The sequence below is a fragment of the Recurvomyces mirabilis genome (assembly GCF_035927965.1).
Source record: "Recurvomyces mirabilis strain CCFEE 5264 chromosome Unknown scaffold_1, whole genome shotgun sequence".
Classification (NCBI taxonomy): domain Eukaryota; kingdom Fungi; phylum Ascomycota; class Dothideomycetes; order Mycosphaerellales; family Teratosphaeriaceae; genus Recurvomyces; species Recurvomyces mirabilis.
In genome coordinates this window covers 1571666-1598093 of record NW_027041935.1, presented here as the reverse complement: position 1 = coordinate 1598093, position 26428 = coordinate 1571666, and the positions used below count along the sequence as shown (strand labels likewise).

Below are 26428 nucleotides of genomic sequence, written 5' to 3'. Positions count from 1 at the left end.
TCGTTGTCGTCGTCGACGACATAGACTTTCCAATTTACAAGCCGAGGTTATATACGAGATAAACTGCAACCAAAAAGTCTGGGACACGAAAAGACCAAATGACAACGACATACTCTTCCCTCACATGCCTCCAGCACGCTTCTGGGAATTCGCACACCTAAGCGACGACTTCAAGAAAATGGGCTGGGTGGATCAAGTCCCCCGAGCAGGCAAACTCTACATTGGCGGTCTACACGCTCTGTACCAAAAACCGGATTTGTTCGAAAAGGCAAAGATAACTCATATCCTCTCCGTCCTGGACTTTGATATATACGAGGCTGGCGCGTTCAAGGAGTACAAGCACTACATGCTACGGGTCGATGACGATCCGAATGAAGAATTGCTTAAGCACTTCAAGGAGACATGTTCCTTCATCGACGAGGCTTTGAGGAACGGTGGCGGGGTGTTCGTGCATTGTGCTATGGGGAAGTCGAGGTCGGCGACGTGTGTTTGTGCGTATTTGATGCAGAGGTTTGATATGACGCCCGAGGATGCTCTGGCGCAGGTCTGTGAGGGACGGCCGGTGTGTTCGCCTAATCCGGGGTTTATGGAGCAATTGAGGGTTTGGAGGGAGATGCTCAAGGCGAGAGATGGGGAGAGGGCGGAGGAGATCTATCAGAAGTGGTCAAAGGAGCGGTTTAGAGGTGATTGGTGGACGTGGGATAAGAGGGGAAGGGAGACGAAGTTATGATCGGGATATGAAGGCTCTTCAGGTGGTACGAGAAGACGTCTTTGGCATCGGTGGCGATTTGGAAGGCGCAATTGAAAGCTGTCGAGTTGCCGCACGCCTACTCACTAGCGGACATGCCTGACCACGCTTTAATTGTACGCTCTGGAGACCTGGGTGGCGAGCCCAGCTTGCTAATGTTGCCCACGGAGCAGCTGAGTGGAGGCACGCTCCTCGAGTGTGGCCGAACTCGTCATGTCACCAGATCTAGAAACGTAGTAGACTTCGCACTCTAAAGCACAGCTACACGCGCTGCACCGACTGTGGTTGTCGACGTGATATGTGCTGATCGATCTAATCGTGCCAACTCAAAAGTCGCAAGGATGAGAGCTCGAGGGTGAAACCGCGAAGGTGCCGAAGTTCCTCCGCCCTAGCAACGCCCGTCAACAACGGCTGTTTTGACCGCCGGCAAATCATCAAACGGCCACGCCTAATCGCTAGTTAAGCCGCGACATCAATTGGCCAGAGACACCACACACTTGATAGCAAGACATACTTCGACCATACCACAACGGTCTCTCGTCGTAGACCCGCGCTGTGTTGTGCGATATCGTCTTGACCACCCGCGAAGTAGCCACGACCTCCACCAGACCAAGACGCATTCCTCGGAAGCGCAACCCACGTTGAATGCGCCAGTGACCGGCACCACATTTCTAGTATCGCCGCTGGCAGCTCCGACAAGGCAATGGACACATCCTACCTTTCGCAACAGGTCACTACCATCATTGAGCGCTTGCATGGCTTCTTCGACGAGATTGGTGTGCCCAGCCATGAGCGCGACTCACGAGAGTCAGAGGTACGATCGGCGCATGTATACGATATGTGGAGCGTGTACTGACATCCTACAGCTCTTCTCTGCCTTGTCCGAGACCCTCCATAACCAGCTCAACCTCGTCGCGAAGGAGAAACATGAGCTTACTGAAGAGGCGCAACGTCTCATCAAGACCATCCGCCAAATGGAGCGATCACTCGACGACTCGCGACCAGATGACGACTTCGAGAATGAACGCGATGGATTGAAGGTCGACTACCCACTCATAGGGTGTATAGAGAAATTGAAGGAGAAGTATCACACCATCTCCAAGCTCCATCGCGAGCGCTACGAGCAAGTCAAGAAGCTGGTGGAAGCACTCGAATCATATGCCTCACATCTGGAGAGTTCTTTTGTGCAGATCAAGCTGCCACCAACATCACCGAACGCAAAAGTACCGCCCAACTTCGACCTCTCACCCACATATGTTGCCAAGCTGGACAACGAGTTCACCCGCGTCTATGAGGAGTACAACAGGCGCGTAGCATTGGTCACTCAAACAGCCGAGGATATCATCAGCCTGTGGTCCGAGCTAGGAACACCTCAAGCGCAAGTTGACAGCAATATTGTGCAGTGCGCGCACGAGGCACCAGAGCAGCTTGGACTGCATCAGGAAGACCTTAAGCAGTTGACTCTGAAACGAGACAAGCTGGTAGCTGAAAGGCAGCAGCGCGAGCGGAAGCTGAAGGAGCTAAAGTTGAGCGTGGAAGCCCTGTGGGACCGTCTGAGTGTGGAAGGGGGTGAGCGCAAGCAGTTCCTGGCCGCCAATAGAGGATGTGGACTGCGGCAGATCAACGAGTTCGAGGATGAGTTGAGTCGACTCAACGAGCTCAAGAGGCAGAACCTACATCTTTTCGTGGAGGATGCGCGATTCAAGCTTCAAGAACTCTGGGATAGCTTGTACTTCTCCGAGGATGAGATGTTGGCTTTTCCACCTGCCTTCTCGGACACATACACAGACGCACTTCTATCAGCACACGAGCAGGAGATCCAACGCCTCGAGGCGCTGAAGGAGCAACGCGCACCTATCCTCGCCGCAGTGGACAGACACCGACAGCTCATCAAGGAGCGCGAGGATCTGGCCCAGAGCAGCCAGGATGCCAGCAGACTTCTGGCCAAAGGACAAAAGGGCGAGAAGCGTGATCCAGGCAAGCTGCTGCGCGAAGAGAAGATGCGGAAGCGCATTACAAAGGAGCTACCGAAGGTCGAGTCGGACTTGCGGAGAACTTTGGAGTCGTGGGAGGATGAGTATGGTCGGCCTTTCTGCGTGCATGGAGAGCGTTATTTAGATGAGCTTGACGCTGCTCAAGCCAAGGCGCCACCGCCACGAAGCAAGACTCCGAGCGCACTGCCACCAGCTCGTGAGGCACCGAAAAGTGGTGGGAGATCTCAAGCACCAAGCAGAGCAGGCACGATGCGAGGCCCACCTCCGCCGAGAAGCCAAACTCCGACTGCTTCCATCGGCAGAAGTCAGATCCTATCAGCATCAGTCATGTCGAATTCCATCATGTCCGCTTCGGTCTCAGCACATGGAAGCAGCACTAAGCTCAGTCCATCAAAAATACCTGGCTCGAGTCGTCTTCCAATGAGCACAGTTCGCGATGGTCAGAACTCGCCCGAGCGTCGCCTCAACACGACTCAAAGTCAGACCCTGCGTGCTCGACCCCAAGAATTCGACAGCACCGTTCGCGGACGCACAGCCGGACCAGTACCTCGTGCCCCACCCCCAAAGATGAAAGACCTCTTCGTCCCGCCTACACCCACACCCGTCCCCGGCAACGAAGAGAATTACGAGCACCTCGAGCGTAGCGCCAGCGTAGTCCGACATATCGAGCCTGAGGACCCGTACCACGAAGAGCAGCAACTTCCAAGCAAATACCGCACCCTGCACTCCAACGCCTCCTCAAACATGGGTCCACCACCCCGTCCGGCCTACCGCCGCGGCAACCCGAGCCAAGAATCCTGTACCTCATCAAACTATACCACCACATCATCAAGACCAATGAGTAGACAAGACTACCCCGTCGCCCCACCCTCCCGCCAAATCAGCAATACCAGCTCCACGCTCTCTGGCGGGCAGAACTCAACCGTCTCTGGATCAGAGAACTGGGAATCCTATACCGATGCCTCTGACAACGAAGAAGCCGATGCGACAGAGGCGTATTACGCCAAGGTCCAGGCGCAGCAGACCCAGCGCCAACAGCAACAGTATGGCGGTGGGAGTACGACGAGTTTCCAGCAGCAGATGCTGAAGAGGCCTGGGACCGCGACACAGCAGTTGGGGGCTCGGAAGCGGGAACATGTCATTGCTGAGGAAGGGTCTGAGGCGGGCTGGACGGATGAGGGGGATGTGGGGGATACTTATTGATCGGGCTTTTGACGATGGCGTGTATGGTCTGAGCTGGGATGCTTGGACGTTCTTTCTGTCTGATGTGTCTATTTGATGAATGGCGTTCTGACTGGTTGGTTGGGCAGGGCGAGGGGTCTGTGGGAGGGCGCAAGTATATGGTATTCGAGCGACATGCGCGGCGTTGGTGTAACTCTGGTTGCTCGGGGGCCTTTGATGGCAGTATTGTATACTACTTTACGACTGGGATGAAAAAAGATCGAGAATCGAGTTCTGTTCAGCAGCACCATCCTTCAAATCGTCCTTCGAGTGTCACAATGCTCCGCATCGTTCCGTGGAGACCCGTGTCGTGTCCGATGGAATCATGTGCGATCAAGAGCCATAAGTGTAGCGAACGTGCTGTGGATATGAGTGCGCATGCGTTGTCTCTGCCTGTGACAGCCGTTGAAGCCTGCCATGTTTGATCTTCAGATGCATGTTGCAGCACTAGACTTTGATTGGTGGACCAGGAGATACTTGAGAACAACGTCAAGACAACGCGCCCTCGCCCGCAAGAACTGATCTATGATATCCACTGTCTACCCGGTTCAAGAACAGATCCAAACATTCCACCTATCCCTCAGCGCCACAGCTTTTACAGCAAATTCCACGATGAGACGAGCAGACCTCTGCCTTAGGTTCGCCTGGATAATACAGTTCTGTGTTGCTATATCGACTACCTTTGTCTACACCATTGCAGCAATCCTGATCTTATTCTTCAACGGCATCAATACCTTCTCGCTCGCCTACGCCTTCGTCACGGACGTCAGCATTGCTTCTGCAGCTGGCACTGTGACGTGGACGATCGTCTGCCAGTTCCGACATGCCAAGAATCACGCCGCAACTCGACAATATGAGATACGGAAATCGAGTCTCGCCACCTTCGTATGGATCTGGCTGATGTTCGATGCGGTGTTCGGTCCCTTGAGTCGGCTGGGAGATGGTCGATATCAGCGTAAGCGGATCGCGAGCGCGGTGAGCTTGTTGCTAGTCCCCTGGTAAGAAGATACGCACCAGGCCGTTTTGCGAGATCATTGGCTAAATTGTTACAGCACGATTTTCTACCCAAGTTCTTACCACGCTCTGCGGAACAGAGTCGACGGCGCTAGGCATGCCGCGCCTGCTTACCTCGAATCATCAGGTGCAGAGACTGTTGCGATGAGCGAGGCCGAGTCGGCTTCTAAGACGGCGGAGTTGACGTAGCCCCGAACAATGAATTTGCCACCAGCAAGTCCGTAGCTCAAGAACCAGGATTAGGCTCGCTGTTTTGATCCAAAATCTCCTTCTTCACACCCTCCGCTTTCAATGCCTCAATTCTATCATCAATAACTGCAATTTCCACATCCAGCTTCAACACCTTCTCCCGCAGCATATCAGCATAGTCCTCGTTACTGATAAACTTCATCGGACTCCAAGACTTCGCCGCAATCCGCTCCCAAAACCCCTTCGATCTCTCAGACGAAACGTCCTCGATGGTTTTACTCTCCCACTTAGTATAAGCAGCCTGGCCCACGCCACCGGTAAGCGACCACATTATCGCGGCTGGGAGAAGACTGTTACGGCCACGGGTAAGACCGGCTAAGAGGGTGCCGGAGAGGCCGCCGGCTAGGGTGCTGACTGTTATGAGATCGTTGGGTTTTTGGTTTGCCGCGAGTCTTGTCCGGAGAAGAAGGGAGCGGCAGTACCAGAAGGTGTAGCCGAGGGAGAATGTTTGGATGCCGGAGACGGTGGCGAAGAGGAAGGGGGTTGTGCCTCGGAGGATGCCTACGGTGCCGCCTTGGAGGAAGCCTAGTGTGCCTGTGAGGATCGTTAGTGCCGGTCTCGTTTGTATTTGTGCACATAGTGTGGATATGTGGGTGTCAAATAATGGCTAGCACGGGAGATTTTCGACGTGTCCTTGGGAGGGTCGACGGTCCGAGTATGTCATCTCATGAGAGTCGTTGAATATCAATAGTGCATTCGTCCAGTCGTCTTTCTCGACATTATGTGTAACATGATACTCGATGAAGCAGGACTTACCACATGCAGCTCCTACCTTCAGTGATGGACCGAGTATTCCTGGTCTCTTGACCTCCTCCGCCTCCATATCATGCACCTGCATCGCTGCTGCATCCTGCCCGTCCATACTTCAGCACACACCGCGACTGTGTGTTAGTATCCTCAAATACATATACCGGATGTGGTCGGGGATAAGCAGCTAAGTCACACAGCAAAAGGAGGCGTGGGGCGACGTCGGGATTGATGCAGCGGAACGCCGAGCAAAGTTGTCCTCACGTGGTCCGTGCTGACTACTCTCGAACAATTCAGATAATCCAACCACGAAAGCCTGCAGAATTAATTCGTGCACCACGAATTTAACCACCCGCACGACACAACATTACAGACCCACGAGCGCAGCACATACGCGCTCATACCAGTACTTTCGAAGAAGCAGAGGACAGGAGGCGCACGGTCTCCTTCGTTGGTTGAACCGCGCGCACAAGAGATCGCGTGGTTGAGCACACACGACCGCAATCATGGGTATGTTCTATCCACCGCCTCCACCGCTGTAGAGTACTTGCGGCTACCAAGCCTTCTACTATATCACCAGCGGAGATCGTGAACATGACCCGAGTATCTGCTAACATGTGCTACAGCGCCAAAAAAGAAGCAAGAGAAGATGAACCTGGGGGAGTTCCTGACCAACCAGTCCTTGGGATCATGGGCAGACGAGATGGATGCCCAGCCAATGCCCTCGGCGACATCTGGCTACAGTGTTAACCGGGATAGAGGTGACAGAGATCGTGACGGTGGAGAGAAGCGCTCTTTCACGCAACCAGCGTGGGAGTCGGCCCGTGGTGGAGCAAGCACCGGCGGCGGTATGGGTATGGGTGGAGGTATGGGCGATAGAGGTGCAAGCTACGGTATGTCTGGACTCGGTCACGAATTTGCAATTCATGTAGTATGCTGACATGCGACAGACCGTCCACGATACAACGACCGCGAGCAGCTGCCTCTCCCGACTCGTCCTCCTTACACCGCCCATCTAGGCAACTTGACCTATGATGTCTCACAAGCTGATGTTGAGGGGTTTCTTTCCGATTGCGAGGTCACGAGTGTCCGCCTCGTCGAGGACAAGTTTGATCGCAAGCCGAAAGGCTTCGGTTATGTCGAGTTTGGCAGCCTCGAAGGGCTGAAGACTGCCTTGACCAAGTCCGAGTCCTCTTTCATGGGACGCAACGTCAAGATTAGCGTCGCCGAGCCGCGTAAGTACATAGCTCAGCCTCTTAATTTCTCCGATGCTAACATCCTCTTAGCGAAGGACCGCCCAGAATCATCCCGCGATTTCTCCGACTGGTCTCGCAAAGGTCCTCTGCCAGAGCTTCCACAAAACACTCGCCAGCCTTCGGGCCGTGGCTTTGGTCGCAGCTTTGACGACCGCTCAGATGCCGGTAGCGAGCGTGGTGGCAGCAGACGTCCTGCATTCTTCGAAGGTGACAGCAAGCCTCGCGACCTCGGCAACTGGGAGCGCAAGGGTCCTCTCTCGCCAGTGCCAGGTGTAGGACCACCCGTCCGTGACGGTGGCAGGCTAAGGGAAGGCCCACCATCGGGCGAGAGGAGAAGAAGCCCGGCATGGGGTGAAGGCAGATCTGATGCAGGTTCGAGGCCACCAAGGAAGGAGTTCGAGGCAGCGAAACCGGCAGTTGAGCGTGCTCCAACTGCGGCAGAGCAGGACAACCAGTGGCGTTCGCGCATGCAGCCAGATCAGCCTGCTACACCTGCTGCAGAGGAGCCGAAGCCATCAGCACCCACATCGCCAGTCCCACAAGCGCCGAAAGAGCGCCCACGACTGAACCTCGCCAAGCGTACTGTCTCCACAGCTGAGCCAGCGGAGGGTGGTGCATCATCTGCTTCTGACTCAAAGGCATCACCATTCGGCGCAGCTCGACCAATCGACACTGCAGCCAAGGAGCGTGAGCTTGAGGGGAAGCGCGAGATCGCTCTCCGTCAGAAGTCTGAGGCTGATGCCAAGGCTAAGGAGGAGAAGGCTGCACAAGATGCTGCAACTCGAGCTGCTCGTGCTGAGCGTGCAGACAAGGGTCAGGCTCAGGAGGAAGTCTCATCGCCGACTGGTAATGCGCCGCAGCGTAACAACGACCGTGGCCCTCGTCGCCCATCCCGTCAACAGAGTCAGCAGAACGGCGCTCGTGGAAGCCAGCCAAAGGAGAACGGTGACACACCACCACAGAAGGAGCGTCCCAACTTCAGCATCTTGTCCCACGAAGGCGAGAGCGGGGAAGAAGATGCAGCTGCGCAAGAAGAGCATGAAGGCGAGCTAGACGCTCCCGACGGCGCCGCGAACGGCATCATCACTGGCGACAAAGAGACCAAGCCCCAGGAGATCACCCGCGAGGTGCCCAAGAACGGCGCAGCGCAGGATGCCGACACAACAGCCGAGGCAATGGAAGACGATGGCTGGAGCACCGTCGCCGCCAAGCCAAAGAGTGGTCGTCGTGGTGGTCAGCGCGCCATGGCTTCTTAGGAGGAAGCCGAGGCGAAGCATGCTGCCCGTCAACAACAGAATGGCGGTCACTCTCACAACCAGCCTAGACCATTCGAGATTAACGGTGGAGAGGCAGCAGCAGCGACGAAGACGACGGAACACGAAAACGGCAACGGGAGAAAGATGGGCAAGTTTGCAAAGAAGAAGGCGGCGAAGTTTGCTGCTAAGCCTTTGCAGATTTTGAAGAATGCTAGTGGATGGTAGATGCGGATGTGGATGCTTGATGTTTGACGTGCGAAGACATACATGCATGCATAGCGTAGGCGTGAGGGCGTGCGAGGCGTACAGCAACAGAAAAGTTTTTCTCATGGGATCGCCAATGGGAGGCAGACACGCACGCAATCTGATCTGCTGGCTGTAATTCGTGCTTTGTGCGCTATATCTTGGTTCGACGATGCTGCAGAACTGGTACATGACGGCTGCGGTTGTTGTTATTGATGTTGGGGGTGGGTGGGAGGGTGGGATGCACGTGCCTACTTTTCTTTCTACGAGCTGGTCAGATACCTGTATACTACCCTTTTCTAAAAGACGTCTATCAGGGGTGCCTTGTGGGCTCTGGATGTGTGGTTAATGTGCTGAACTGCTGCAGTCATTCAAAGCCCTGGATCTATCCTGAGATGGCGAATGGTCCGAAGATGCACAGAGAAGATCACCGTTCGTTCTTCTACAGCATGATCACCTTCGTGCTCTAGAGCGATCTAGATTGGACACAATGCTGACTGTCGATGGCTGCCTGCAACTACGTAGCCGCAATAACGGCAAGCCTTTCCTCCGGTCATGGCCTACGCCCATATGGAAATACAATGTGGCTCGCTAGTGGGGCAAGTTTTGGAATCATGCTTCGGAGCCTGCATGAGAATATACTTTGGCCATTGAGCAATGGCAACATCGCGGCCGAATATTGCGACTTCGCTAATGCTACCAACGTGCTATGACTACCGTGGTAGATTAATTCCACATCCAAAGATGTAGGCGCCTGGTTGATTCTTGGGCTCTCGAGGGGTGCATATATACCTGTGACCTCTGCACACTTTCCTCTTCTCTTCACCCGACAGCTTATCGATGTAGACACTGGAACAGCACAGACTTATTGACACGATCCAGAAGACACATTCACCATGGCTCTCGCAACACAACTACAGAACACGCTGGACGGCTTCAGTCAAAAGGCGCCCCCACACATCCGGAACCCGATCAACCAAACACGATCGGACCACGCCGCCAGTTTCGACCCCAAGTCTGCCATCCAACAAGGCGCCAAACTCCCATCATTCTCCCTCTCGAATGCCCATGGCAAAAACGTGACAAGCGACTCCCTCCTCAGCAAAGGCCCCATCCTTATAACCTTCTACCGCGGCGGCTGGTGCCCCTTCTGCAGCCTCGCCCTCCGCGATCTCCAAAAGCATCACGATGAGTTCAAGGCCAAAGGCGTGACCCTCGTAGCTATCTCGCCACTACTCCCTGACGAATCTCTCTCCACGGTCGAGAAGAACGAGCTCAAATTCGTCGTTCTATCGGACGTACATAATGATTTCGCTCGTCAGCTCGGGATCGTGTGGAAGCAGCCTGATAGTCTTCGGCCTGCGTTCAAGGATCTGGGGCATGATTTGAAGACGTGGAATGGGGATGATTCGTTCGAGGTTCCGATCCCGGCGACGCTTTTGGTGGATCGGAAGGGAACCGTGAGGAATCTTTATTTGGACACCGATTATACTAAGCGATTTGAGACGAAGGAGGCGTTGAAGTGGGTGGACGCTTTGTGATGTCTGATGAGGTATGTCAGACGACCACGTCACCACTATTCGAGATCTGAGAAGTCATTGGAGGTCTTAGGGGAAGGAGGGAGGAGCAGAAAAGCGTGTCCAGTCTCGGTTGTAGCTGTGAACCATACTCGCACCATCCAGCAACTGTCATTGAACTTCCCAGAGCTGACTGATGATCCGCTCAACGTTCAAGCAATATCCGGTTCTAGCACAATAACCTCGCGACTGCCAGAACGCCACGCTAAGATTCATGCATACTTGTAGAAAGCGATTTCAATGCGATGTAGCCCACTCCCGATACCAATCCAAGCATTCGGAATTAGCCACACTCGCGCTCGTCTTGACATTCATGGCGCACAAGATCTGCTTGACAGCACCTTCGATCTTCTTGCCATTGACCGTTACGGGTATCTCAGGGCACTTATCAATGATGCCAGGTACATGGCGTGCGCTGAGCTCTTTCCGGACGACGCTCTTGATGTCGCTCACTAGTTGATCGTTGTATAGACTGTCGTCCTTCATCTTCAAAAACAGCACGACCGTCTCGTCATCGTCCTGTTCCCGCCGTCTGCCAATGCAAAGAGCATCCTCCACTTGTTGCGGAAAGTGCTTCAAGAGGATATTGTAAATCTCTGCACTTCCGAAACGTACACCAGATGGCTTGAGAATGCCATCTGATCGTCCAAGCATGAAAAGTCCGCCTGTCGTGGGGTTGAAGCGCACGAAATCGCCATGATGCCACACGCCCTCAAACTGCTCAAAGTAGCTGCTCCTGTACTTCTTCTCACCGCTACCGTCCGCTGCCCAGAACTGCACTGGCTGGCACGGGAAGGGCTTGGTGCAGACTAGGTCACCGGGCTCGCCAGAAGAGCTGACGTCTTTGCCTGTGTAGTCCCATGCTTGTACAGCCATACCAAGGCCCAATACCTGAATCTCGCCTACGTAGACGGGATTTAGAGGACACGGAGCACCGAAAAGAGAAATGATGTCGGTCCCGCCGGTGATAGAGCCAAGGTTGACATCTGGTCCGAATGCTTTGTAGACATACTGAAAGGTCGACGGTGCTAGAGGAGATCCCGTAGAGTAGATGGCTTTTAGTGTCTTCAAGCTCAGGCCTTGCTGTTTTGGCATGATCGACTTCTGCTCGAGTACAGAGAGATACTTTGCACTCGTGCCAAACTGAGTGATATCAAGCTCGTCAATGAGTCTAGGCATCGCCATGTCGTCTTTAACGCTTTGGCCATTCGATTGGTACTGAAATGGCGAGCCATCGTATAAGATCAGCGTGGCACCTGCTGCGAGCCCGGACACTAGCCAATGCCACATCATCCAAGTACAGGTCGTGAAGTAAAACAATCGATCACCTGGCCTGATGTCGCTTTGTAGGATATGCTCTTTCTTATGCTGTATCAGGGTACCAATGGCGCCGTGGACGATGCACTTCGGCGCACCGGTTGTACCTGAGCTGTAGAGAATGTAGACCGGATGATCGGGAGATAACTGTTCGAAGTGGAGCTCTTTCGGAGGCGAAGAGTTCATATTGATGAAGCTGCGATAAGTGAACACTTTCTCGGCCGTCTCATGTCCGTCTACTTTCGTCCCCATCGATTGGACCGTCTCAAATATGATGGTGCCTTTCAACGACGGTAATGAAGCGATGATGTCCTTGACTTTGGGAAGAACAGGATGAGTCTTGCCGTTGTACATCACAGCATTATCCGTAAATAGTAGAACCGGCTCTATCTGAACCATGCGATCCAAGACTGCCGTCACACCAGTATCTGGGCTCACAGCGGTCCAGATTGCTCCCAATGATGTTGCCGCCAGCATAGCTACCAAGGCATTTGTATGGTTGGCCACATATCCAGCAACCCTATCCCCAGCCTTGAGCTGCATACCTAGCATACCAGCCTGGCATTGCTTGACTCTTCCTCGCAATTGCTTCCAGCTGACAGTTTCCCTCGTAGTCTCTGTAGCCGCAATAACAGCCGGTGAGTCCTCGTTTATTGTCTGCGTCGGGTACAGCAGGTTCTCGGCGAAGTTGAGCTTTGCTCCTTCAAACCAGGCTGGACGAGGAAACATTTGTGTATTCGACGAGACGACGGTCTTGTATGGTTGTGAAGCACGAATGCCACAGTAATCCCAAATCTCGCCCCATACCTGTTCGACGTCGATAATGCTCCATTGGTATAGTTCGTCGTAGGTCGTGAAGGATTTATTGTATCGTTTGTTGACTCGTTGCAAGAACTCCCACATCTGTGTGTCTTTGGGCGAGGGGTGCCGCCATAGCAATTGTGATTGAGACGAGTCAGCCGCACCCTTACTTCCATTCGACTGGTCTGCCATATCGCCAGGAGATCCAGACTTAGCTTTGATCACACTGCTCCAATACAAGCTGGGTCTTGTACGTTTCTCATAGTACCATGGCGTGAATTGACCTTAACGGAAGAAGAGGGGGTGGATCGCGCCTTCCGTCCGGACATATGCGGCGTTGTCGACGGAGTGTCTACGGAGAGTATCGTTTTGTCAATGAAACCTCACACGATAAGATATGTACTCGGCTCTGGTACACGGCAGAAGCGGAATTATATCAAGCATCACATAGTCCATGCAACAGGTCAGAAAAGGCTGGACTATTTGGCATGTTGGTGGACTTGAACAGGCACTCGCAAAACGTCTACTATTGTACACTGAAGGTAGCCCAACCACTCAATCCAGCTGCAGCAATGGCGATGACTGCTCGCCAATTATTGACCGCTCGCCAGAACAAAACCAGGTCTTTCATATCCGTCGTCTCGGCCCATCTCCTGCTCGCTTGTGTGCTCCCATGCCTATGCGCGGACGGATAGTATATCGTCGTGTCCTTCATGTTGAACCCTTCGTCCTTCAGGAGCGTCTGGACCTTCCACTTGCTCGCTCCATTTATTCCCGGCTCCATATAGAAAAAGGTGATGGGCAAGATGCTGAAGATGCCTACCGCGGCAGCTATATACACATTACGGAGACTGGTGTCGTAGCGATTGGTGTACGCCAGTAACAGATTCGCCAGAGTGCCGGGGCCGATAAGAGGAGGCACCCACAGAGGTCCATATTGATAGCCAGCTAGCCATTGCTTGGCCATTGTCTTCGCATCCGGTGCATGTCGAACGATGGGCTCGACGAAGGTCAGGCTATCTGAAGCCGTGAAACCTATTACTACGGATCAGTATGATTTCAGCCTCTATTGACACACATTGCAATTGTACCAGAATAGAGAGTTGGCCATACTATGCCGACGAATTTGGCGATGGGAACCAATGTTGTCAGATCCATTGCTGTCAGTGCTATCATCCACCTGTGTGCACCCTCGAAGACTTACTGGATTTCGTATTGTTTGAAAGCCTTCGGGTGAGCCATGTTAGCTTCCTGCATGCGGCCAAGTGCGAGCCATGTCTCCCTCAAGTCAGCCTCAGCCGTCGACAAAATCTATGTTTGGCATTACCAGTGCCAAGGATATCAAGAAACATAGATGTATAACAGAATCTCGAATCAAGATCACGTATAGAAAGAAACCGTTCTGGAGAGGTGTTTGAAGCTTTAGTCTGGGCTTGACGAGCGAAACTCGTTTCATGCAAAAGCGTTCTTGAACACGATAAGTACACCATAATGCCACGATTGCTAAGCTCAGCTTTACAAGACACGAACCCACCGACGCCTCGCTGAAACGCTACCAACTCTAACATCACCATATTAAACATATAGACTTCGCTCCCTCAGCAATCTTTGTATCTCGGGATCTTCTCGTCCAAAGACCTTCTGATGCTCGAGCCAGGTCTCACTGCGCGAGTGCAGCTGTTGCACGGCCAGATCATCGCTAAAGATGACAGACTTGCCGAGAAGTGTCCAGCTGGACGGGATGTGTATCGATGGTCCAGCCAGCATCGTCCTCGGTTGCAGTACCCACAAGCGTGCGAGATGCACGTAATCCGGGTCGAGGAGAGCTGTAGGTATCGCAGGCATGATCTCCCCTGGAGGCACGAAAGTCAAGATCCTGCCGCCATTCTCCGTTGCGACCCACACTGGCCGCCATGCTTCACGATGCAAGATCTGACGTTGTGGCATCCCACGAATAATGAGGAAGTTGACAAAGTCCACGAGGAAGCCAGCCGCTTGATTGCCCCAGGCATGTTCAGGCCATTCGCCTGCAGTATTCTTCAGCGCCACAAGAAGATTCCATGTAGCCTCTCCGTCTTGCTTCCAGCGATTGACGCCGTAACGTTCGCAGATATCCTCGACCCAGTCAGGACCGCAAGCAAACACGCAGGCCAAGGTCTGTTCGTAGACTTCCGCCATTGAGCCGAAGTGACGATTCGCAGACGTGTCCGTCATCAAATACCTCGCACGATTACGACCAAGCTTGCGAACGTTGCATACTTCGATAAACCGACGGGAGAAGTGCAGATTGTCTGGGTCTTCATCTGCGCGATGGACATGGCGAGCTTCAGCTCTATTCAGAAACTTCAGATCAAGCTGTACATAGTGTTCGCCCATCTCGAGACCAGTGTAGATGCATGCATCCGCTGGTAGCCTGCCTAGCGTGTGGTAATTATTGAGTCCTGCATCGACATTCGTGGGCTCGAACAGCCAAGTCGACGTGGCCGTAGGCGTGAGAGGTGAATTTGTATCAGCTTGCACCAATCTCATGGGAGGGCCCACCGAGCACAGAGCTCCAGGATCTTGGGCAGCCAGAGCCAGAGTCAGAAGCATGTAATGAGCTTCAGCCGTAGTAAAATGCATCCGAGGATCACGCAATTCCTGCGTGATTGCCAGACCGCACTCCATGGTGTTCAGGATGATCGAAACTTTGTCCTTCAGAGCATCAGCAGCGCGCTGTCTTGCCGGTATTCTAGGGTCACCACCAGCCTCCATGCCGAACACTTCTGCAATCACAGTAGTGAAGTTTCCATGGTGAGAGTGAAGGTGGCGTTCATGAGGCTCGAGCTTGCTGCGATCACGGAAGAAGGCGTAGAGTGCAGGCTTGATTTTCTCAACATCAGGCTCGAATGGCACCTCGATCGCGAGAGCGAGCAAGTGGGTAAAGCAAGTCGTCGTGAACCTCACCACGTTTCTGCCACTCCACGATCCAGGACTCTTGCAGGGTACAAGAAAGATGTGATCGCGGGCCAACCTCATCTCGTGTCGACACCAGGCTCGCTTGAACCAAGACGACCGTAGGATCTTGCGAAGGACGCCGTAAAGCTCATCGCGTGTGTCGAGGTAGGGAGGTTGCTTGCCGCGGAATCGCTTGTTGGCGGATACATGTGTCATCTTGGTGTACTCCTCCATATGGTTCTCTAGGACGGTTCCTTCGTGACCCTCGAGCTCTACATCGTCGAGAGCCACCACCACAAGACGAGCACTGCGATAGACCATGTCCATTGCACTCATAGACACAGCTGTCTCCAAGCGACTAGTGCCATCGATGCTGATCTGATCCAGCCATAGTGGAAGATTGCCTGTTTCTTCCAGCACGGCCTGGTACATTTCTTCGTCTAGAGGCAGCGTGATGTGATCCTGATGCTTTTCAGCATGACGACGTCGGCGATAGCTTAGTGCAACAAAGCCATCGTGGTCGATGCTCCCAACTCCGTGGTCCTTGTGGATCAGTCGAAAGCGAAAGCTTTCTAGGATGTCGGTCTTGACTTCGAACTTTGTAGAGACATTGCGATCAAGCACCCGCAGCCGCGCAAGGAGATCCGTAGGATCAGCTTCCGCGTCAGGCTCAAGCAGCAGTTTGGCCTTCTCTGCAAGCGAGAGCTCATGGACGAAGCTAGTAGGTATCACCCGATATTCCAGCTTGCCAATGCGTTTGATGAGAAAATGGCAAGGCTCGACAGCTTGGTGGGAAGAATGACTTGATACACCGTTGGGGCGGGCAGCTCCAGCTCGAGTCGCTCCAGATGGAGATGGAGTCCTTGCGCGAGCTGGTCGAAGGGCCGCAGCAAGACGCTGGTTCCCGACCATTACATACCGGCTAGAGCAATCGAACACACCGGGAGAAGGAGTCCGTGGTGTCATGGAAGCTGACTCCGGACTCGACTCATCGTCATTGTCGTTGCCGTTCCCAACTAGTTCTCTGAATCCTGTAGGCTGCTTGACCAGCATCTTGAATGGTGCGTGCTCTGGTATCGACGAACGAGATAGTTCACTACTATGCGAGATGATTGGTAGTATGAAAGCATCGTCAAGAGAAGTATTACGACTATGCCGTCTGTGCCATGTAAAGGATGTCGGTGGACGGGGAGTTCCAGGACCACTCGAGTGCTCATCGCTACTTGTTTGTTGATCGTTGCTGATGTCGCTACTCCAAGCTCGGGAGTGTGATGGACGACCACTGGAGTGCGCCGTGGCACTATTTGGATCCAGATAGCCGCCTGAAACCAGGTCTTCTGTGGAAAGTATCTGCTCGCTGTAGCTAACAGTCGAACGGTTTTTTCGTCGAGGCTGTAGCTGCCCAAACGCTCGGATGGCGCCTAGGTAGTGTTGCAGGGAGCGTAATCGTTCGGTGGTCTCGCGAGGAGCTCGTTCAAAATATTCTCGCTTCCATTGTGCACGCTCATACATTTCTCTTGTGCTTTCTGCTTCGGCTTCGGCCTCGAACTTCTCCACCATAGCATTCTTGTACGTCTCGAATGCAGCAAGTTCCCTCCGCCTAAGCTTCTCAAGCTTCTGACGTCTCCTAGCGAAGTAGTCGGCTTCGCTCTTGCTTGACGCCGGCGCTTGAGTTGGCAGACGAGGTGGACGTCCCTTGCGGGGCGGAGAGGCAATTTCTAGGCTTCTCTTGATCGTCGACGACCGCTTCAGAACTGTCTGTCGCCTGACAAGTCCCATTTGCGGTAGATCTTCGTCGTCTGCATCGCTCGATAGATCTCCGTCCTTCGCCTCCGAATGCCCAGTCTCATGCTCGCTTTCTCTTAGCAGATCTGCCATGCGCGACAAGAGATGTTGCTGCTCTTCGGCAAGACGAAGCAGCTCCACATATCGACGTCGCTTGTTGTCGTCGATCAGCTGCTTGTAGGCATGTCGGACAGTGTGAAAAGCATCGGATAGAGCTGCTTTCGATTCTTCGGGCCCTTGTTGTCTATTGGGATGGTATCGACGCGCGAGCTGACGAAACTGGGCCTTTATGGTGGCCGCGGATGCATCTCGAGGCACACCGAGGGCTTCGAAAGGGTCGAATGGTGAGGTTGAGGCCATTGGTAGCCGTGGTCAAGTCGCGGTGACTTGCAACAATGCGCCTCCATTTTCTCGACAGCCAGGAGCTATGTATACGAAGGTATTGGGCCAAGACATGGTCAGAGTTGATGATCGGAGCAAGCTGAGCCGCACGGTCTCGTCCGGGCTTGCATCTCGCTTGCGTGACGTCTGGGGCCGCACACTTTCTCTAGTCTCCCTGCTATAGATCAATGAGACGCATTTGTCCGCATTGAGTCGGCCTCGGGAGGCACAAGAATAAGGATAAGCCGCATTGATGTTTACGATAGCGATCACTTCTGCAGGCTCATCGGGCGAACTCCACCGGCGTATCAAATCAAAAAGCTCATGAGATCGGCACAAGCGGCGTGCTACGAACTCCATCTCAGGAACTATCGACCTGACAAATGAATGCTGTTGCTATCTCTGTCAACCCGAGGCATGATGCTGTACATCCGTGGACTCGGATCGAAAGGCTGTAGTGTCACAGATGGATAATGCTGTGACCCGCAGATCACCAAGAAATAGCACTTTTTATACGACGATCAAGAACTGTTGGAACTGGTGGCCTAATTGCACGGGAATGGCCGCGATGCTGCTTGTAGGGGTGATGCCATCTTCTCGATATGTACAGTCTGATATCTTTGATTCACCATGTGCCAGTCGCACTCCGTACGCGCATCTTGAGTTCTCGCTCGAACTTCGTCACGCCTTCTTCGTGAGCCTTTTTATGCCGAGTCTGACTTACTCTGCGCGCATGAGTTGTCAGCTAGACATCGCAGTGTACAAGGACATCGGTAAGGACTGACCTGAACCACCAGAACCATGCGGCATAAACGATCAAGGTCAGTGGTATCGTAATCACGAAGTAGACATACACATACGGCGAAGCTATGTCATCCTGGTGTTTGAAAGGCCACTGGAACATGGTCATGCTGAAAAAGGACGCCACTGCAGTCCCAGGGAGGAAGGTCAGTGTGAGGACGGCGATCGTCTTCATGGCCGCGCTGTCTTGTCTTGTCTCTTCTGCGACCTGCGCCGTCGCTGCGGCCATCTCCAGGTTCAGCAGATTGTCGCGCCTCGACTCTTCGGCGATCTTACGGTTACTCTCCGCCAGCTGTATGTTGAGTTTGTTGTCTCGTTGAATAATGTAGGTCGATATCTGGGGACGTCAGCAAACTATCGCCTCTTTCGAGCAAGCTCGTACACACCGCTTTAGACTGATTTTTGATTCGTCGTGGAATGAATTCGAGATCGCGTTTGACCTGATCGTGGTAGCGCATCTGTTGTGCGATCTTGTCTCGCATGTCGTCCACATAGCTTGTACCACCCTCCCATAGTGAGGTCCACATACGTTGGTATTCGTCGACGTAGTTGGTGAGGTTATCAGCAAGCTCGGTCTCGAAGTCTGATCGTCTTTGCAGACGTAGATGCTCGAGGTTGAGTCGATTGAGCAACTTGTAGTCGGAATTTGACTCTAGATTGATGTCACCGTCAGAGATACGTTTCTCCGTGGATGTCATCTGTTTGGAAAGACTTTCGACCTCACTTAAAGTGGCTTCGACATGGTGTATGAGGATAGTGATCGGGAGCACTGCAAAGTCTCGCGGTACCTTTGGATGCCGGTTGTGGTATGTCTGATTCGCGAGCAACGCGTCGAGGCTGTAGTCATCGCTTGCGATGTACAGACCGCCACAGTGATGCCGCTCACGGTTGACTAACGATAGCGAGCAAAAGGATCGGCCATCGCGAGGAGTCTGCAGGAGGAATGCTATCATGGCGGGATTAGCGACTCGAATCTTGGATATCTAGCATTGACGACGCACTCAGGACGCCATGAGAAGACAAAAACGTCGACCCGCCACCATCTCGACGCCACAGATGCTCGTACTCCTCAGACACCCATTTCTGCTCCTTTACGACTTTCGAAATGTCAGGCCGCAGAGGTAGCCTTGTACTGTCTGCGAGATTGGCACTTATTGCACTCCCGGTGCTGCTACTGATTAGCCCGAGATAACGGAAGGCTTGTGAACACTCACAGCAGCTTGAAGCGGACAGTACTGTCGTCGTAGCTTCGGTCGATCTGCACAGATCATGAGTACAGGTATAGGTTTAGTGTAGTTAGGCGCTACCAGCCTTGTGATTAACCAGGAAGTCTTCCTCGTCGAGGTCTCGCAATTTCCGAGTCTTGATCACTGTTGGGAATCGCCAGTTGTTGTGCTGCAGCAATGTCAGTGAAACGAGTGTAATAATGAAGTACCAAGTCTCCCTACATCAAGCTCCGAGTCCGATATTTCGAACTTCTGGAGATCCATGGAACCGAATCAGCGGTATCTCGTTGCACTACAGCGCCTCTGTGTCACCGCGGGCGCCTAGAGACGAACGTGCGGTACCGAGACAGGGCTGTCACAGTAGCACGTGACTGATATGACTGCCCCCTGCGACCACCTGACAGATGAAGTGAAGTCAGCAAAGACGGTCACGATACTTCCTTCTTCTGCTGAGTTGTTCATGCATGCATTGGCGTGTAGGCTAGACCCCTTTGGTCGCGATGCTGCAGGCGAGATGACCATCGTCAGATCCATCACACGTCTGTTTGTGCGACAACTTATGTCAAGGCTGGACGATGAGATTCTGCCAGCACAAGCAACGGGACGGACGTGGTTGAAGCAGGCAGGCATCGCGTGCCGTAGAAGCGATAGACCGCCACTGGCCAGGACAAGGAGAAGCTGCGGTGTGGCGCAGCGAATCGCGAATCGCCAAACCGCTGATGCCCGAGCGCCTCCTGTCTCTCATAAGATCTTTGCATCGGTCTAAGCCTCTACGCCGCCTGCGGAGTACAGAGAGACCAGGCACCTTTGCGCAATGAGGCAAAGCCAGATTATCACGATATATCTTTCTCTCGCGGTGCGCCCCTCCTAATGAGCTCCCGTCTTCTCCTCGTCGCTGGAGCGGTGTCCTACAACTACCTCATATATCCGGCCATGGGAGACAATTACCACGATGAACAGGACACCGAGGGCGAAGACATCGCCAACATTGTCATCCGTACCGGCAACGCTGACTTGATCTCGCAAATGCTGGCTGCTGCTGCGCCTCGACACGGAATAAGCGTGCTTGGACCACGGCTCCAGCCTCCGGCCTCCAACTGTCTAAAGCACAACGCTTCCTGCGTCTGTGACCTCGTCATCGACGACGACCCAGCGCTCGGAGGGGAGCCAAGCTATTTGGTCAAGCAAACCAGACGCATCGGGAAACCACCGGTCTGGCATTCTCCTGACCTCAACAACGTTCAGGTGGCTCCAGCAAGTACAGTTGTCATTGCTGGATCTGGCAAGGCCTTCACAGACGTTGAGCCAGCAGTCGACTTCTTGCAACGAGTACGTCCCAGATACATTATACATCACATGACAAGGCCCTTAGCGATTGGCAAATTGTGGGACGTGATTCGCAATGGTCCTATGACCCGGGACGGCATCCCTGACCCTGATTTTCTCGCCGTTGTTGTTGATGCGGATGACTTACGAGCTGAAGGTATCCCACTGAGCAAGTCACTATCGTGGGAGTCAACGGCAGAAGATTTTGTACGAGGGCTGGGAACGAAGGGGACTTTTGATACACTTGTCACGTGTCCGAATCTTATAGTTCGCTTTGGTACTGAAGGCGTTATCTATCATCGTGGAAGAGACGCTGGAGATCCAGTGTTGTACTATCATCCAAGGAATATGGAAAGTGCTAATACTAAGATTAATAATGCTTCGATGGTGCGTTATACGAGAAGGTCGAGTAATTATGTTTACTGACTGCGCGTCACAGATCGATTTAGCATCTGCCTTTACCGCAGGCCTCGCGCTCGGCTTCGCGGACTCAAAACCACCTAACTGCCATCGTGGCATTCAATACGGTATATCTGCTGCAAGCAAACTCTCACATCAGGGCTTTGTACATAGCGAATTTGACAACGGACCCGACTACCCTGTTGCTCAAATCATGGAGCAGCTATCTCTCGACCGACAGCACACTGCAGTCAGCATACCTTCGGGAAGGATCAGCTCAGGCGACAAGTGGTCCATCTTCGATTCTGTCACTGGAGATCCTGCAGAGCTGGCTAGGCACATAGTTGTGGATGGCCCTGAAAAGGCGTTGGCAGCCTGTCCCGTCCAAGTGTTTGCGTCATTGCTTGCAGTCGATCGGGCAGAGCAAGAGAACCTGAGATCTGTCCTTGACGCCATGACAGAACGCCTTGACGTCAATGGCGCTACAGGGCCAACTTCCGTTGGAGTCGTTGGTCCGGCTGGCTCGGGCAAGAAGTTCGTTACTGCCAACCTTGCCACTCACGTGAGCACGGGGCGAAAAGTAAGACAACTGCAATACAACTCGCAGTTACTTGGTTCTAGCGAATTGATCGAAGCTTGCCACACCATTCGTGACCATACGGCGAGCGGAGAGTTGACGATTGTGACGTTTGAAAACTTTGAGACATTCCTCAGGCCCAGCGGCCAGCTGCTTAGCGAGATATTGACGATCATGCGGGAAGGCCACTTCAGCGACAAGGGACATATGCATAGCCTCGGTGCACCTTTGCTATTTTTCATCGTGAATCACGATACAGCAGTCGACTCAGACGATACATTTGCACCTCAAACACCAACATCACCACGAGGTGCAGACTTCGTACAGCGACCCACTATTGATATGGCATTGCTCATGGACCATTTGCATGGGCTGGTCAAAACCACTTCCATCAATCAACTGGGCGCAAAAGATAGAACATTCTGCATACGACGAGCGATTATGCTGCGACAATTGCTGAAAGACAAGCATCCTCACCTAGGCAAGAACGGCAGACTAAACGTCGAAGAAGGCGTGCTGCATGCCTTGCTACTCGTGCCGAAGTACAACCACGGCCTGCGCTCGTTGGAGAAGATTATCAGCACCAGTCGACTTTCGGGCCGTAAGAAGTTTGACGTGGCAGCCTTGCCACCAGAAGAACAAATACAGCTTCATGTGGACGGTAAGACGTTCATGAATCATCTTCGTTCGCCGAAGCTTCAGCCAGCTTTACGTGAGAAGCTCGCTGAGGGAATGTTCGAAATTTATAAAAAGCAGCGCTATATTATGTGTAAGAGCGACGAGGAGCGACGTGCACTCGACGAAGAAAGGAGCATGCGTGACTGGATCGAACTACCACCAGAACTAAAAGAGTCCACTCGTTCTCAGGCAGACGATATTCCTCGTAAGCTGCGAGCAGTCAATTGCTTTATGCTGAACGAAGAACGTTCCGAACCATTGATCAAAGTGCCGCAATTCAGCATAGAGCAACTCGATATGCTCTCGGAGATGGAGCATGAACGATTCAATGCCGAGAGATTACAACGGCAGTGGCGGATGGGACCTCGCAACTCGAAGCAGAGGACGACTCCATTCTTGGTGCCATGGCGGGATCTGTCCCAGGAATGGAGAGACGTGGATCGAGTGATGGTAGAGTGCGTCCCAAGGATTCTTGAGAAGGCTGGCTGGCATATCTATCGAATGAAGGAGCAGGTCGAGGTGAATGGTACTACGTAGTACTTTACGAATCGACGATCTATCTTGAAACGCAGCTCATTTGCAGCACCTGATGCTATATACGCAGGACGACGGTAGGTTCTCAGTTGATGAGACGCTTACATGTGGAAGCTGTGACGATCGTCTGATCTCGATCGCTTTCACTCCCTGTGCAGCCTGATGGTCATAATGAGTCAGTTTCGGCCCCAGCCAATGACGTGAAAGCTGCAGATCTCCCTGCATCTGCAAGGCTCTACTTCAGCCTCAAAGTGAGTACTGAGCTGAATTCGACCTCTTTGACTACAAGAAACAACTAGCTGCCGTCTCTCCTCTGCAGTGCTTGCCTGAACCTAACGAGCCTTCAAGCACTATGCTGTTGGCCTTCCTACTCAATTTCCTGATCTGCGCCGGCATATTAAGCCATAGCGCAATCGTGCCTGCCCATTCAATAGGCAACGCCTCTTGGCCGTACCAGACGTACAAGACTGTAGACTCCACGCCGCCATACCTAGCCATCTCACGACAGATTCCAGTATCAGATGAATACCTCTTCTTCGCTCCTGATGGCGCCACAGACTTCGAGATGGCTCCTTTGATAATGGACATGAATGGTGAGCTTGTCTGGAACGGCCCCACTACCCATGCCTTCGGTTTCGGTGCTCAGCAATATAACAACGAGACTGTCCTTGTCTGGTGGAACGGTACGGTCTACCCTGAGCCAATCGGTCGAGGTAATGGTGTTGTTCATGTGGTCGACAAGCACTACAATATCATCAAGAATGTCACACTGCGGGGCCACTTCCTGGAACAAGTACCAAACGCCACTTTTGCGAGCAACATAGATTTGCATGAGATTTTCATCACCAAGCAAGGTACTATGCTTGTTACCGCGAACAACGTGACACAATCAGATCTCCGTTCCGTGGGTGGCTCACGGTATGGCTGGGTGGTCGCTGCTATGGTATACGAGATCGATATTGCGACGACTCAGGTCCTCTTCTCTTGGAACAGCCTTGATCATCTGGATGAGCTCCCATTCAGTCTCTCTCTCTACACGTTAGGGAGTGAAGGCTACACTGGTGAGAACCAGTCTTTGGCCTGGGGATACTTCCACATCAATGCCGTGTCGCCATATGATGGAGGCTATATCTTGAGCTCCCGCTTTCTATGCAGTGCCATTGCTATTGGGGCGGACGGCAACGTCAAATGGAGACTACAAGGCAGAGAAGGAGGAGATTTCATTCTTGGTACTGGTGTCGATTTCTGCTACCAGCACGATATCCGTGCTATCCCCGAGCAGCTTGGCAGTAACAATTCTACAATCATGTTACATATGCACGACAACCATAACTCTCCGATCGAGAACAACACTATTCAATCGTCAGGAAAGGTACTGTCTGTCGATCTTGAGAAGAGACATGTCACACTCCAGCAACGTTACCTCAACGAGTCGGGCCCGATTTACTCGACTGCACAGGGCAATTATCAATCCCTTGCAAGTGGCAACGTCTTCATCGGTCATGGCTGGATACCAGTCCTTGAGGAGTTCTCTCCTGCTGCCGAGATCTTGACGACGGTTCAATTTGGCGCGGCTGAAGCACGAGCAGGAGGTGGCTTTGTGAGCAACCTCAAGCCAACACTATCCTATCGAGCCTTCAAGCAGCCATGGATCGGCTGCCCAATGACCAGGCCAGATCTGGTTGCTGAGAGATCTCCAAATGGCACAGCGGTCTACGTGAGCTGGAATGGCGCTACAGAAGTCGAAGCTTGGGATTTCTTTGTTGGAAACGACACACACTTGACGCATGCCAAGACTGTACCGAAACAAGGCTTCGAGACGATGGCATTGCTGGACCCTGTGGAGTTCGTGTTGGTGAGACCGAGACTACGTGATGGCGACTGTAGCAACCCGATATGCCAGCCGGTCTCATCGGAAGTGGTGTCTGTCTGTGCTAGCTAGCGTGGCTCTTGGTGTGCCCAGAGTAGTGGATGGTAACGTCAATCATCCTTCACACATACATTGCTTCTCAAAGTGAAGTCTTTTATCGACCTCATCTGAGAAACAGAATCACTATTAGTTCTGTCGTGAGACTACTCGGACAGATGTACTCTGGTTTCGTAGAACTACATTGATTACGAACAACTGACACACTCATAATGCAGCAGTAGCGGCCTCTCAACAACCAGAACAACCACCGACATGAGTTCTTGTCCTGGAGCCTGGCCTGAAGAGAGACTACCAGCTAGATTGACCATAAAACCCGACCAGAACGCCAAAAGACCAAGAGGCTTCCTTGATCTTCCCGGTGAAGTCCGCAACCAGATCTAAAAGGACTTCTTCGGCAATCAAGACGATCAAGCGGTCGTGCCTATCATTCGAGACCCCACCAAGAGCAGCCATGCGGAGTACACGAGTTTCGCATTGACTCTGACATGTCGACAGATGCGTCAGGACACGATCTACATGGTATACGAAAAGATGCGCCTTGGCCTGTTTATCACGGACAGGGTCGGTCATGTTCTCGACGTCGAACGAATCGAAAGGGAGGTTCAAACCTTGCACGGCACTATACCCCGTCTCCACCGCCACCGTATCCGGCATCTTGAGATCGGACTCAAGAACTTCACCGACTGCTTACCAGCTCCAGCTTATCGACGGACTCACGGCCGTGCTGTCGCCAGACCACCCGTCGTGAAGTGGGAAGCCCAGAGCCTCTTTGAGAGGCCGGTCTTGCGCCTCGAGAACAGTCTGAAGCTGCTTGCCCGACTACCACCCAACGTAGACGGTATCACTGTCCATGGTCCGCCTCCGTTCTGGCTTTGTGGTATAGAAGGTACGCCATATCGGCTGCAATGGCTCTTCCCGAGGCTGACGAACATAAAGTGGAGAGAGATGTACTCTTCGGGGAGGCAGCCCTGGCGGGAGGATAGTGGGGATCAGTGGTACCGCATCTATCATTATGGATCGGTAGATGAGCGGCGCACGACTGGAAGAATCTTTCGTAGATGGCTGTCGGTTTGAGAAGCGTAGTAAGCCATGCTTTCCGATGAGCGAGAAATTGCCTGGGGAAGGAGAAGGCATCCTCTTCAGAAGCGTCACGAGGATGGAGGATTGTACCTGACTGTACAGACACCAGCATGAGTTTGCGACGAGATTCCGGATGAGTGATGATTGAGATATAGATCGCTTGATAGCAAGAAATGGAACATATGTTGGTCTGCATAGTGCATCAAGCTCCCACAAGCGAGAGCCGCACATTACAATTAGATATCCAAGATTTACATAACTCCAAAACACCTAAAGCGCATGAGCCCCCTCAAGAACCCACGAACTAGCCCGAAGAGAAGAGCGCCGTGACAGACGCCTTCTATCGGTCTT

At 52.9% G+C, this 26428-nt stretch overlaps 12 protein-coding genes across 12 annotated transcripts; 7 read left to right on the top strand and 5 right to left on the bottom strand.

Moving 5' to 3' along the window:
- Positions 1–124: 124 nt before the first annotated feature.
- LTS14_000676 (uncharacterized protein) lies at positions 125–730 on the top strand (the record flags this gene model as incomplete). The annotated part of the gene is made up of 1 exon (XM_064833388.1): positions 125–730. The coding sequence occupies one exon, from the start codon at positions 125–127 to the stop codon at positions 728–730; it is 606 nt and encodes a 201-aa protein (XP_064699657.1).
- Positions 731–1451: 721 nt separating this feature from the next.
- Positions 1452–3945, top strand: ASE1 (Microtubule bundling protein; the record flags this gene model as incomplete). Its single annotated transcript, XM_064833387.1, has 2 exons — positions 1452–1562; positions 1615–3945. 2 exons carry the CDS (start codon positions 1452–1454, stop codon positions 3943–3945), a joined length of 2442 nt encoding a protein of 813 aa, XP_064699656.1.
- A 630-nt stretch (positions 3946–4575) lies between these two features.
- Positions 4576–5166, top strand: LTS14_000674 (uncharacterized protein; the record flags this gene model as incomplete). The annotated part of the gene is made up of 2 exons (XM_064833386.1): positions 4576–4961; positions 5016–5166. The coding sequence occupies 2 exons, from the start codon at positions 4576–4578 to the stop codon at positions 5164–5166; spliced, it is 537 nt and encodes a 178-aa protein (XP_064699655.1).
- Positions 5167–5203: 37 nt separating this feature from the next.
- Positions 5204–6049, bottom strand: LTS14_000673 (uncharacterized protein; the record flags this gene model as incomplete). The annotated part of the gene is made up of 2 exons (XM_064833385.1): positions 5204–5760; positions 5983–6049. 2 exons carry the CDS (start codon positions 6047–6049, stop codon positions 5204–5206), a joined length of 624 nt encoding a protein of 207 aa, XP_064699654.1.
- A 430-nt stretch (positions 6050–6479) lies between these two features.
- On the top strand, positions 6480–8485 carry TIF3 (Eukaryotic translation initiation factor 4B; the record flags this gene model as incomplete). Its single annotated transcript, XM_064833384.1, has 4 exons — positions 6480–6483; positions 6600–6866; positions 6924–7208; positions 7260–8485. 4 exons carry the CDS (start codon positions 6480–6482, stop codon positions 8483–8485), a joined length of 1782 nt encoding a protein of 593 aa, XP_064699653.1.
- Positions 8486–9624: 1139 nt separating this feature from the next.
- LTS14_000671 (uncharacterized protein) lies at positions 9625–10269 on the top strand (the record flags this gene model as incomplete). The annotated part of the gene is made up of 1 exon (XM_064833383.1): positions 9625–10269. One exon carries the CDS (start codon positions 9625–9627, stop codon positions 10267–10269), a length of 645 nt encoding a protein of 214 aa, XP_064699652.1.
- Positions 10270–10542: 273 nt separating this feature from the next.
- Positions 10543–12615, bottom strand: LTS14_000670 (uncharacterized protein; the record flags this gene model as incomplete). The annotated part of the gene is made up of 1 exon (XM_064833382.1): positions 10543–12615. The coding sequence occupies one exon, from the start codon at positions 12613–12615 to the stop codon at positions 10543–10545; it is 2073 nt and encodes a 690-aa protein (XP_064699651.1).
- A 334-nt stretch (positions 12616–12949) lies between these two features.
- On the bottom strand, positions 12950–13581 carry LTS14_000669 (uncharacterized protein; the record flags this gene model as incomplete). The annotated part of the gene is made up of 2 exons (XM_064833381.1): positions 12950–13458; positions 13515–13581. The coding sequence occupies 2 exons, from the start codon at positions 13579–13581 to the stop codon at positions 12950–12952; spliced, it is 576 nt and encodes a 191-aa protein (XP_064699650.1).
- Positions 13582–13998: 417 nt separating this feature from the next.
- LTS14_000668 (uncharacterized protein) lies at positions 13999–17505 on the bottom strand (the record flags this gene model as incomplete). Its single annotated transcript, XM_064833380.1, has 1 exon — positions 13999–17505. The coding sequence occupies one exon, from the start codon at positions 17503–17505 to the stop codon at positions 13999–14001; it is 3507 nt and encodes a 1168-aa protein (XP_064699649.1).
- Positions 17506–18151: 646 nt separating this feature from the next.
- LTS14_000667 (uncharacterized protein) lies at positions 18152–19280 on the bottom strand (the record flags this gene model as incomplete). The annotated part of the gene is made up of 3 exons (XM_064833379.1): positions 18152–18251; positions 18312–18664; positions 18714–19280. 3 exons carry the CDS (start codon positions 19278–19280, stop codon positions 18152–18154), a joined length of 1020 nt encoding a protein of 339 aa, XP_064699648.1.
- Positions 19281–20423: 1143 nt separating this feature from the next.
- LTS14_000666 (uncharacterized protein) lies at positions 20424–23070 on the top strand (the record flags this gene model as incomplete). The annotated part of the gene is made up of 2 exons (XM_064833378.1): positions 20424–21266; positions 21319–23070. The coding sequence occupies 2 exons, from the start codon at positions 20424–20426 to the stop codon at positions 23068–23070; spliced, it is 2595 nt and encodes an 864-aa protein (XP_064699647.1).
- A 349-nt stretch (positions 23071–23419) lies between these two features.
- LTS14_000665 (uncharacterized protein) lies at positions 23420–25980 on the top strand (the record flags this gene model as incomplete). Its single annotated transcript, XM_064833377.1, has 3 exons — positions 23420–24922; positions 25493–25883; positions 25934–25980. 3 exons carry the CDS (start codon positions 23420–23422, stop codon positions 25978–25980), a joined length of 1941 nt encoding a protein of 646 aa, XP_064699646.1.
- Between the last annotated feature and the right edge of the window lie 448 nt (positions 25981–26428).